Source organism: Alosa sapidissima, chromosome 21 (assembly GCF_018492685.1).
Source record: "Alosa sapidissima isolate fAloSap1 chromosome 21, fAloSap1.pri, whole genome shotgun sequence".
Classification (NCBI taxonomy): Eukaryota; Metazoa; Chordata; class Actinopteri; order Clupeiformes; family Clupeidae; genus Alosa; species Alosa sapidissima.
Window position 1 is genome coordinate 2108877 of NC_055977.1, and position 12856 is coordinate 2121732.

The 12856-nt window shown below is 46.1% G+C and overlaps 1 protein-coding gene across 1 annotated transcript in view; it reads right to left on the reverse strand.

Annotated features, from left to right (window-relative positions):
• col28a1a (collagen, type XXVIII, alpha 1a) overlaps positions 1–12856 on the reverse strand; it is a 39324-nt gene that overhangs the window by 1892 nt on the left and 24576 nt on the right. Inside the window, exons 18-34 of the mRNA XM_042077637.1 lie at positions 12639–12707; positions 7976–8047; positions 7549–7617; positions 7041–7112; positions 6399–6467; positions 6062–6130; positions 5736–5804; positions 5554–5622; positions 5189–5257; positions 4764–4832; positions 4520–4588; positions 3638–3718; positions 3405–3440; positions 3273–3309; positions 2268–2825; positions 1650–1906; positions 826–1132 (exon numbers count right to left, since the gene is read on the reverse strand). Of these exons, the coding sequence (XP_041933571.1) occupies positions 826–1132; positions 1650–1906; positions 2268–2825; positions 3273–3309; positions 3405–3440; positions 3638–3718; positions 4520–4588; positions 4764–4832; positions 5189–5257; positions 5554–5622; positions 5736–5804; positions 6062–6130; positions 6399–6467; positions 7041–7112; positions 7549–7617; positions 7976–8047; positions 12639–12707 (2041 nt within the window). The remainder of the gene's footprint in view (positions 1–825; positions 1133–1649; positions 1907–2267; positions 2826–3272; positions 3310–3404; positions 3441–3637; positions 3719–4519; positions 4589–4763; positions 4833–5188; positions 5258–5553; positions 5623–5735; positions 5805–6061; positions 6131–6398; positions 6468–7040; positions 7113–7548; positions 7618–7975; positions 8048–12638; positions 12708–12856) is intronic.

The following is a 12856-nucleotide window of genomic DNA, read 5'->3' on the forward strand; positions in this document are numbered from 1 at the left end:
ACCAGTAGGCCACGGCTGCCCCAATACAGGTGTGTTACTAAGACTTTAAGTGTTATGACAAGTGTGTTATATTGATTAGAGCAGGGATTGTTGTGTGTGTTGCAGGGATTGTGTCCTGTTGTAAATGTGTGTGTGTGTGTGATGAATGAGAGCTACTGGTAGCAAGAGCACCTACCCTGCACAAACCCATCAGTGTGTGTGTGTGTGTGTGTTGTGTGCGTGTGTGTGTGTGTGTGATGAATGAGTTACTGTGTGTGTGTGATGAAGGAGTGCTACTGGTAGCAAGAGCACCTACCCTGCACAAACCCATCAGTGTGTATGTGTGTGTGTGTGTGTTGTGTGCATGTTTGTGTGTGTGTGTGTGTGTGCGTGTGTGTGTGTGTGTGTGTGTGATGAATGAGAGTTACTGTGTGTGTGTGAGGAATGAGAGCTACTGGTAGCAAGAGCACCTACCCTGCACAAACCCATCAGTGTGTGTGCGTGTGTGTGTGTTTGTGTGTGTGTGTGTGTTGTGTGCGTGTTTGTGTGTGTGTGTGTGTGTGCGTGTGTGTGTGTGTGTGTGATGAATGAGAGTTACTGTGTGTGTGTGAGGAATGAGAGCTACTGGTAGCAAGAGCACCTACCCTGCACAAACCCATCAGTGTGTGTGTGTGTTGTGTGCGTGTGTGTGTGTGCGCGTGTGTGTGTGTGAGGAATGAGAGCTACTGGTAGCAAGAGCACCTACCCTGCACAAACCCATCAGTGTGTGTGTGTGTTGTGTGCGTGTGTGTGTGTGCGCGTGTGTGTGTGTGATGAATGAGAGCTACTGGTAGCAAGAGCACCTACCCTGCACAAACCCATCAGCTGGAGGGGGTGGAGGGGGCTGGGTGGGCCCAGGGGGGGTTGCCAGGTTTGAGTGCCAGTTTGTGGGCGTCTGGGGAACCACCATGGCGATGACCTCGGACATGACCCTGACCCCAGGCGACTCCACGGTGAAGTCGGGCAGCGGGTCGAACGGCTCCTCATACAGGGAGGTGGAGTGGCCGATCTCGATCTCGTTCTCATCTAGGGAGTTGCCGTCGGCGTCGTCGGGGAATGGCAGTGCGCGGTCAGGGAACGGAGGACGCTCTGGCTCCACTGGAGGCACGATTGGCTGAGAGGAGCAGAGACACAATAAGGCTGTGCACGATTGGCTGAGAGGAGCAGAGACACAATAAGGCTGTGCACGATTGGACAGGTGCTGATCAGAGTCATAATAAGGCTGCATATGATTGGACAGGTGGTGATCAGTCACAATGAGACTACAAGGGATTGGACCAATCAGGATATCTTGCAATAATGCTGCTTATGATTGGACAGGTGCTGATCTGAAAATTAAATTGGACATTCAGGTAGAAGAGATTGATTCTCTTTCAAGCAATTTCAAGCCGCTACATCTACATTTACATTTACATTTACAACTACATTTACATTCACATCTACATTTTACATTTAGTCATTTAGCTGATGCTTTTATCCAAAGCGACTTACAGCAATCAAGGTACAATAAAGGCACAGTGCCACTAAGATATTGTTAGCGCAGTAATAAGTACTACTCACATAGAATAGAATAACAGCTGACTCAGTTGACCGACTAAACTAGCAGCAACAAAAGAGTGCGGCCGGCTCACCTGCTTGTCAGGGCGGTACACCTCACTTTCGGGTCTGTAGGGGTCGGGTCGATATAAGTCATTGTCGGGACGATAGGGGACATTGCCAGGTCTGTAGAGGTCATTGTCAGGACGATAGGGGTCACTGTCGTAGGTGGGTTTGTCCGTTTTGCCTGGTGAGGGGCTGTGGCCGTTGGGGAATACGAAGTTCGGGATGGGTCTGAAGAGAGAGCCGTCATCGTGCTCGCAGATCCGGCTCAGAAGCTTACTCTCCAAAGCTAGCACAGGAAGAGATAGCCCTTAGCATTGCAGCTAGCACAGCTGCTAGCACAGGAAGCGACTGCACAGATAACCTTTAGCACAGATAACCCTTAGCATTACAGCTAGCACAGGAAGAGACAGCACAGATAACCCTTAACATTGCAGCTAGCACAGCTGCTAGCACAGGAAAAGACAGCACAGATTAGCATTGCAGCTAACACAAGGATTAACATTAGAGCTATATAATAATAGTGCTAAGTGGTAAAGAACTAAAGCACACACATACACACACACACACACACACACACACACACACACACATACACAAATACAAATAAGAGTGAGGGTGTAGCCAATCAGAGAGTGCTGTTAACTCACTGGGGAGGGTCATGAAGTTGTCGATGAGGTAGACATGTTCGTGGTCGGGGTCAGAGGCCATGGTGTTCATCTCGCTGGCGAAGTCGGCGTAGAGTGGGTCATTCTTCCTCACCACGCCGATGACGAACACCTCCACGCCGGCAGCGTGTGCCTGGGCCGCAGCGTCCTCCAGCTTCACGTCGTCACGGCGATCGGCCTGGCCGTCGGTCAGCACCAGCACCACCTTGCGCACGTTCGGCCGCGCCACCTGGAAGAGCTCGGTGGCAGTACGGAGGGCGCTGCCCGTGAACGTGCCCTCGCCAAGGTAGGGCATCTTCCTGACGGCCGCCTTCACGTCATCCTGGCGGCCCAGGTTCTGCTGCAGGCTGACCACGACGAGGTCCACGTGGCTGTACAGCACCACGCCGACGCGCGTCGCCTCGCGGCTCACCGCCGCACGGTCGATCAGCGCGTTCACAAAGTCCTTCACCACCTCGAAGTTCTCGGGGCCCACGCTCTCCGAGCTGTCAATCACAAACACCAGCTCCAGTGGGCTGTCACGGCAACGGATACCGCAGCCTAGGCAACAGAGGACATGGCAGGTAAACTACAGAAAAGGTTAACGTTCTCTATTTTAATAGGGATTGTTTACAAATGACTCACTTCATGACAGCTCACACCACCTGAGCATTCGGCATCTTTTTGTAATGGTTGGAATTTAATATTTGTTCTTTTTTTTCAATTTGTTGTGCATGTTTGTGTGTGTGTGTGTCTGTGAGAGTATGTGTGTGTGTGTCTGTGAGAGTATGTGTGTGTGTGTATATGTATTGTGTGTGTGTGTGTGTGTATGTGTGTGTATATGTACTGTATGTGTGTGTGTGTTTGTTTGTTTGCTGTTTGTTTATTTGTGTGTGTGTGTATGTGTGTGTATATGTACTGTATGTGTATGTGTGCGTGTGTGTGTGTGCGTGTGCGTGTGCGTGTGCGTGTGTGTGTGTGTGTGTGCGTGTGTGTGTCTGTACCTACCACATATTTCCCGTATGATCCGGATCACCTCCTCTCTCTGGAACAGAGTGTGTGTTGTGATTAGTCAGATCTACGCTGATGCGGTAAAAGGAGATCAGAGTGAAACTTTCTGTCATGGTGAATTGTACTCACTGATAATCCAGCCTCGCCTTTCTCTCCTGGTAATCCCTACAACAAAAGTGAACACCAGATTAGATTAAATTATATTTTACATTACATAAGGACAGGTTGTCATAAGAAGATATTCAATGACAATAGCGTACTACCTACTGATCTATTCAGTACATCGGATAAATCAGACTCAAATTCAGACAGTGTGTGTGTGTGTGTGGGGGGGGGGGGGGGGGTGTGATGTGACGTCCTACCACTGGTCCTGTTTGTCCCGGCTGTCCGAATTCCCCTCGTTCTCCTTTCCTCCCACGCTCACCTGGGTTACCTCTGTCGCCCTGACAACACAACACCAGCAGCCAATCAGAATCAGTTGTGGGCACCGCAAATTACAGTAGAGGGCGGAGAAAGGCTCTGATCACTGGATGAGCTACAGGGATGATGAATATCACATATAATGAAGAAGCACTGTGTGCAAAGCGCTTTCTACACTTTCTGCAGTTTGGGGATGGCGCTGATTAGACTGCGTTTGCAAATGTCTGTTTATTAGGCTGGCAGTGCGCTGTCTCCTCTGTTCTTCTCTGCTTATAAGTATAAGTAAGTATACTTTTTTGATCCCGTGAGGGAAATTTGGTCTCTGCATTTAACCCAATCGGTGAATTAATGACACACAAACAGCGAGGTGAAGCACACACTAATCCCGCAGTGCAGTGAGCAGCCTGCTACAATGGCGGCGCTCGGGGAGCAGTGAGGGGTTAGGTGCCTTGCTCAAGGGCACTTCAGCCGCGGCCCACTGGTCGGGGATTGAACCGGCAACCCACCGGTTACAAGTCCAGAGTGCTAACCAGTGGGCCACGGCTGCCCATAATATGTAGTCACAGTCTCTGTACATCTGCATTGAATCATTTCATACATACACAGGAGAGATGTTAAACTCCTAGTGCTATATGTAGGGAATTTCAACCTTTGTGGACAAAAAAACTTCAACAACAGAAAAGCATTCGAGAGCATTTCACTGGGGTTATCAAGCAGGCATGTCTGTTAATGGATCATAGAAATCTGTTAATGGATCATAGATGTCTGTTAAAGGATCATGTGTATGTTAATGGATCATTGATGCTTTTTTTAGTTTCCAGAACCTTCTCTCCGGGGTGTCCATCTCCTGGGGGTCCCCGTGGTCCTGGTTGGCCCTGAAACCCTGGTTCACCCTGGAAGTTAAACACACACACACACACACACACACACAGAGGAATACACACACGCAGCATTTATTTGAGTTCATAGAGTCAGAACAAATCCAGAACAAATGAATAATCAGACTCAAACACACTGTGTGTGTGTGTATGTGTGTGTGTGTGTGTGTGTGTGTATGTCTGTCCTCACCTTGGGCCCCTGAATACCCTCTCCTGGTAGTCCTGGCTCACCTGAAGGCCCTGGCTGGCCTACTGTCCCCTGTAGGACATCAGGATCATTACCACCACATCACTGAGCAGGAGCAGACAGACAGGGCTAACACTACCTCAGTCATCCTGTAGAACTAGCTAAAGGGCTAACTCTACCTCAGTCATCCTGCAGAACTAGCTAAAGGGCTAACACTACCTCAGTCATTCTGTAGAACTAGCTAAAGGGCTAACTCTACCTCAGTCATCCTGTAGAACTAGCTAAAGGGCTAATACTACCCCTCAGTCATCCTGTATAACTAGCTAAAGGGCTAACTCTACCTCTACTCAACACCACCTCAGTGGTCGTCTGCAGGAGTAACACCTCCTCAGGGGGAGGAAGTGAGGTGTGCTGGAGTGAGTGCTCACCTTTTCTCCCATCAGACCGATCCCAGGAGGCCCAGAGGGGCCAGGAGAGCCGTGCGATCCTCGGTCACCCTGAAAGGATTGAGAACGAGGTGGGGAGTGTGAATTCATTTGTCTGAAGTTGTGTATTATTTGTCAGTACACATGCATAGCTGTTATATGCCTTCATCCTTCTCTAAATGTTTAATCTGAGGTTGTATCATGGCTAGATCCTACAGTAAGTGTTTAATCTGAGGTTGTATCATGGCTAGATCCTACAGTAAGTGTTTAATGTGAGGTTGTTCAGAAAGGCAGCCATGTTGTCTCTGGAGAGGAGTTAAGATGGCCGCCATGTTGTCTCTGGAGAGGAGTTAAAATGGCCGCCTCACCTTTGGCCCGGGGACTCCCTTCCCCTCTGGTCCCATCTCTCCTGGCTGGCCAGGCAGACCTGGGGGGCCCTGGGAAGAGAATTCAGCACATCATTATTTTACTGACTTTACAATATAGTGCTGTATATACATACACACGCACACACACACACACACATACACACACACACACACACACACACCTGAGGCCCTGGATATCCCTCTCCCTTTAGTCCAGGTGATCCCATTGGTCCAGGAGTTCCTCTGTCACCCTGTAAATGAATACATGTTAGAACACACACTCACAAACACACACACACACCTTTGGTCCTGGGATCCACACACACACACACACACACACCTTTGGTCCTGGGATCCCCCCCCCCCCCCCCCCCCCCCCACACACACACCTTTGGTCCTGGGATCCCCCCCCCCCCACACACACACACCTTTGGTCATGGGATCCCCACACACACACACACCTTTGGTCATGGGATCCCCACACACACACACACACACACAAACACACCTTTGGTCCTGGGATCCCCACTCCCTGCTCTCCTACAGGCCCGGGGGCACCTGCTGGACCTGTGTCTCCCTGAGATAAAAAAACAAACCATGACATGATCAACACACATTATGTGATCAACATTGCACACACACATATGTGATAAGATCAACACACACACACACATTATGTGATCAACATTGCACACACACATATGTGATAAGATCAACACACACACACACACACACACACATTATGTGATCAACATTGCACACACACATATGTGATAAGATCAACACACACACACACACACACACATGATGTGATCCATAGAGGTGGAGCTGTGTGTCATAGTCACCTTAGGTCCAGGTAAGCCTCTCCCAGGTGGTCCTGGAACGCCAGTCATGCCCATGGAGCCTGGCTCCCCCTGGATGAAACACACACACACACACACGCACACACACACACAGACACGCACACACACACACACACAGACAGGGGAGTGAGTGTATCTGAACCATTATTGTGGTACTCCAGTGCTTTAAAGCCATAGCCTGCCCATAAACTCCAGCAGCATTCCAACCCATCGGAAATCTATAAACACCTGAGACTGGTCACCTGAGACTGACCACGGCATTAACCCTGACATTCTCCTTTTGGAATGCCATGTGCTCATGTAGGTGTTATGTTTAGGGCAGGTGTAGGTGTGATTGTGAGGACAGGTGTGGTGATGAGGACAGGTGTGGTTGTGAGGTTCATGATAACTCTGAGAAACAAGTAATCACAAAAGGTTGGTTTTTAAACCACTGTATTTAGTTTTTTACATATTTTTTCAAACGTTTTTTTGAGGCAACACAGTGTGCAAAAAGTGCAAGAAAGTGCAAAAGTGCTGTACAGTGCTGACCACTGCACCAGAGAACTTTTCTTAAGAGGACTTAAAAACAAGGCGCAGCTCTACTTCATGCTTTTTGAGGCTCATGATGAGGACAGGTGAACTCACCTTGGCTCCTGCGGGGCCAGTTGAACCTAGGGTTCCTGGAAGGCCTCGGGAGCCCCTGTCACCACGATCACCCTACAGACACACACACACACACACACACACACACACACACACACACACACACCAGACATGTTATTTGTTGCTTTACTGTTGAATCGCACATACATGGGTGGTTATGGTCTGCTTTTGCTGGGCCACTATCTTATCTCTACATTTACAGAGGATCTGGAGGCGTTTGAAGTAAGTCGGCACTGTGGGACAGGTGTAGTTACACTACTGTCCACTGGGGGGAGCAGATGCTCGGCTTGTGGTGGCTTTCTCTTGGTGTGAGTTACCTTTGGGTATAGAAACTCTCCAAACAAATTATGTGTTTTTGCTCAGTGTGTCTGTCTGTGTGTGTGTGTGTGTGTCTGTGTGTGTCTGTGTGGGTTTAGGTAGATTCTCAAATCAGATGTGTGAAATGCTGTCATAAGGGACTACAAAAATTAAGCCTTCTGATTGCTAGTACCTTTTCTCCAGGTAGCCCTTTCCCAGGTGCTCCCTCTGAACCACGGGACCCGGGTGCCCCCATCTCCCCCTGACACACACACACACACACACACACACACACAGACAGACACACACACACACACACACACACAAATATTTACATCTGTGATGGAAATCAGAACAGAGAGTTCATTTCTGAATTGGTGGAACATCAAACACAAAGCTCACACCAGCAATGTTCTTCCTGTTTCCTGTTCATTACTACGGAAATACAATTTGGTTACATTACGTTCTATGTTTAATTGAGTCCATTCAAATGAAATGTGCGTACAGTAGGGTGTTAACCCTTTAGGCGCCAGTAGGGTGTTAAACACAGAGAACCCAGGTCATAGGAGAGTGATGACCTCCTGACCCTTGACCCCTCCTGACCCTTGACCCCTCCTTACCTTGGGTCCCACGGCTCCGTCCTCTCCTGGAAACCCAGGGATCCCTGCGGTGCCTGGAGGCCCCGGCTCCCCCTGGAACGCCACACACACACACACACACACACACGCACACACACACACACCAAACACACACACACAGACACACACACACACACACACATACACACCACACACAAACACACACACACACACAGTTGTATAACATCCTGTCATTTCACATTCAACTTCTTTTACTGTAATAAAATCTAACATTCAGATTCTTCTCTTTTACAAACATCCATTTAGGATTTTCTCTTTTTGAGAACATCTAACATTTAGAATCCTCTCTTTTACTGTAAGAACATCTAACATTGAGTATGTTAACATGGACATTAATATTCCGATATTAACTGGAATAGGATTATATTCAGAATAAGCATAGCCGAAGTAAGGTATGTGGAGTATTCCGATCTTCTTCAAAATATTGAGGTACGTTCTAGACATTCCGATCTTATTCAAAATATTGAGGTACGTTGTAGACATGTAAACACCTTATTCACAATGATGACTTTCTATTGGTATATTCACGGTATTTCGCGACAATTAAGCACAGCATTATGGCAAATAACAACAAACTGTTTGACGGCCCATGGAATTTATTCTGTTGCGACCTTCTAGCGGTAAAATGTATTTATGAGCGGAATTATGTGGAGCTTCAGGAAAGATGTCGGAAATGTAGAAGAAGGTATGTTACACTTTTGGGACGAGGAAGAGGAAGAAACACATAAGAAACACATAAGACAGAATAGCAGCACCATAGGGGGAAGAAACAGAAACACATAAGACAGAATAGCAGCACCATAGGGGGCAGAAACACATAAGACAGAATAGCAGCACCATAGGGGGCAGAAACACATAAGACAGAATAGCAGCACCATAGGGGGCAGCCGTGGCCTACTGGTTAGGGCTTCATGCTTGTAAACGAAGGGTTGCCGGTTCGATCCCTGACCCAGTAGGAAAAATGTGGGAGGGGGAAGTGGTTGAGCACTGCTCTCCCATGCCCACATGCACGGCGGAATGCCCTTGAGCAAGGCACCTAACCCCTCACTGCCATGGACAGATTATGAACTTTCGGGCTCCTGGGCCCAGATGTATTAAGGGCCTCCCACTAATTGCCGCATATGTTGGAGGGGGGGTTTGGGGGTCCTCCCCCAGATTTTTTTTAAATTTGTTTGATGTGATTTCCTGTATTCTGGTGCATTTTGGGGATGGCCAACACTAAATGCAATCAGATTCATAGCCTGATTTGTTTACCCTGGAAATCCAGAGTTCTCGCGAGAGCACAATGGAATTGTCTCTGTGAGACACTCTGGCAAAAGAGCAATGATGCAGGTTACTTTTACCCCAACATTCCGGGAAACCAGCTAAACTGATGAAGACAGTGCTGCAACGTTGGAGGACAGCACACATTGGTCGTAGTGTTATCCGATTGCGTCGAAGTCCGAAATAATTCAGAGTAAACATGGTCTAGTGTTATCCAATTGCGTGCAGTGAGATTTTTAAATGCATGCTTGTTGCCGCCCCACACCTGTGCAGTAATCGATCCCTGCTCACTGCTTCCCGAGCGCCACTGTTGTTGCAGGCAGCTCACTGCTCCGGGTTAATGTGTGCTTCATCTCACTGTGTTCACTGTGTGCTGTTTGTGTTTCACTAATTCACGGATTCGGATCAAAAGATCAAAAGAGTATATATACTTATACTTATGTACTCATGTACAGCTTAGATAGTGATAGCGACATAATGCAAGGATTAAAGTTATCCGTCGTACGACGGATTTCCGTCTATTTGATTTTAGAAATGTCATATTTGAGATCGATGCAGATCCGGTGAGAAAAAAAATAGGAGGGGGGTCTATCACCTTTTCTTTTCCTTTTTTTAAAACTACAAATATTAGGTCCGATGAATGAATGTGTGTGATGGTAAATGTTTTAAGACCTAATAGTGTTCTTGAGAACTTTCTGTGTCTCAATCAGAGACCGCTCAAGAAGATACGTCAGCCATGAGTTTCGCTTTGTTTATATTGTAGCTACACGCTTGTCTCATTGGCCTGGGGCGGTTGCTTAAAAAAAAAAAAAGAACACGTCTGGAGGACGGTCAAAGTTGGATTATAGTGACACCATCAAGACAGCTGATGAGGTTGCCCAATCCGTTTAACTTTTTTGGATATGATATTGTGAGCTCTATGTGCGAATTTGGAGGCTGTGTTCTTTCCGTGCATCAATGTAGACAATTTCTTACTATCGCAAACTCGTCAGGGGAGGTCATTCATTTTGGGTGTCACCTATGACTTGAACAGATAGCCTGCTGCCACCCGATGTAGCCTACTATTATTGTTACAGTTTTTGACCAATGCAAATAACAGTATGTGTAAAGCGACGCAATATAAACCGTAGCCTATGCCCGTCTGTTTTTCACAATTTGCGACGGAAGGTTTTGACTGAGCATGTTAATATAAAATAATAATATCGCGAACTGTTGAGTAGGGGGGTCAGTCGTGTTTGTGACGCACAGACCACCTTGTAGCCTATTTTGCTTAGGCCTCATTTTAACGACAGTAGGTTGTGAGCGTATGTTGACAAAAAATAACCATGCAATTAAAATAGTCAACTTAAAACTTTGCTATTATTAATGTATAGCACAAAACCATAACCAGTAGGCCTACCAGAACCTTGCATATTAGCGTCATGATTTGTGTGCGTCTATTTGGCAAGGCCACTAGCTGTCATGGATGCGTTGCTAAAGTCAAGTTAAGTTTATTTATATAGCGCATTTCATACACAGAGGTCATTCAATGTGCTTTACATAAACACCAATGTGCTTTACATAAACAACAATAAAGGAAGGCACAGGTGTCAAAAGTTAAAAAATAAATGGAGATGGGCGGCTGTTGGAAACGGGGGAGAACTAACAAGCCATGGTGTAAAAAAATAAAGTGCCAGGGGTTTGCTTTTGCGCGGTTTGCTGCAAGAAAATTGTTTATGGATGCAATAGGAAAATGTTTTAGCACGCCAACAATCAGAAGACCGCCATAAGGTTAACGTTCTTGCACTTCAGGACATCTTCCCTACCTGGTGCAACTAGCCACCACGACAGAGGTAGGCTACGTTTATCTATGGCTGACCGTGTTTGCGCTCAGAAAGTAGGCTACGTATGTTCTTTCATAGCATAGCGCAACACGATTGTCGTTATCAGATGCGCAGACCTCCTGCATGAGCACACACAGTCTTGCTGCTCATTGGAAAACTTGAGTTGTCTGTAAAACTCAAAATTACCATGTTTTCATTAAATGCAGATGAGGCAACAAATGGAAATATGAACAATATCTAGACTGTTCTGATTCGTTACTTTGATGAGGAAATGTGAAGTCTTGCAAATATAGATTTTACTTAGTGTTGAATTGCATATTAACAAGAAAAAAAATCTCCCCTTTAAACACTTTTGGCCTGAAGTAATTAAATAAGAGTGTATGTTAAAGCCTTGCTACAATATTGCTGCAGTAGAAAAGAACAGCAATGGCTAATCAGCAATGGTCAGGGATGGTATTGAAATATTGTTTTGTTCAACAGGAAAACTCAATCTCAATCAAGAACACTCTCAATTCGCCTTATTCACATGGCTAAAACGAGGCTACAGGGTACACAAACCATAGGATTGTTATGTTCTATGCATTCACCTGTAGGTGGCATTAATTACATAGTAACTTAGTCCCCTGTAGCCTCGTTTTGGTGTTTATTTGGTGCTTTACTTTGCTGTTTGCATCTTTTTGTACATTAAAACCCAATAGGTCGCGATAGGGGTGCTATCTCTATAGGTAGATATGAACAACGTATGACTTATGACCTGAAAAAAGTTCAGTCAAAAGTTCACTTTAATCCCTGCATAATGGCAGTATAGTTTAGGTAGCAGTAGGGTTACTATAGAAACTTTCAGGGAAAGAACATTTAGAACTTTGATAAAGTCTTTATTAGTCAGAATATGCTGCGTGACATGTAAATGGGAATATAAACGAAATATATTCTATTAACTCATGTAACACCATATTCCCAATATTGTCTTATTCTGAAAAAGGTCAATACTCGGAATATGAATGTCCATGTACACATACTCATTGAGAATATTCTCTTTTAAGAACATCAAACATTCAGAATCCCCTCGTTTAATAATATCTATTCAGATTCTTCTCTTTAGTCTTAAGGCCCATTCACACCAAGAACGATAATGATAATGATAACTATATCCATAACGATAAAAGCGTTCACACTGAACAACGATAAACAAAGTCTCTCCTTGTGTTAATGAATGTGACGGCTAAAATTCGATGGGTTCTGATTGGCTATTAGCATTTTATCGTTGTGAAAATCGCTCTGAAAGTGATCCCCAACGATATCGTTCTTCATGTCATTATCGTTATAGTTTATGTGTGAACGTCGTCATTCATATTAACGAGAACGATATTTATTTATAGTTATCGTTATCGTTCTTGGTGTGAATGGGCCTTCACTTAACAAAGCTAGGCTATGCCTCCTAACAAAGCTAGGCTATGCCTCCAAGCCAAGTAAGGAGCAAAGTAAGGAACAAACGTATTGGCACCCTGTCACAGTCCTCTCTGAGGTCCTCCTCTTACCTTCGGCCCTGGTTCCCCCACCCCTCTCTCTCCCTGCGGTCCATGTTCTCCAGGAAAGCCTTGGTCACCCTGCAGACCAACACAGAACACACTGACGGTGAGACAGATTCTCTCAATCAATGAATTCATTATGGATCCTGTGTACAGCATGCTGTGTGTGTGTGTGTGTACAGCATGCTGTGTGTGTGTGTGTTTGTGTGCGTGTACAGCATGCTGTG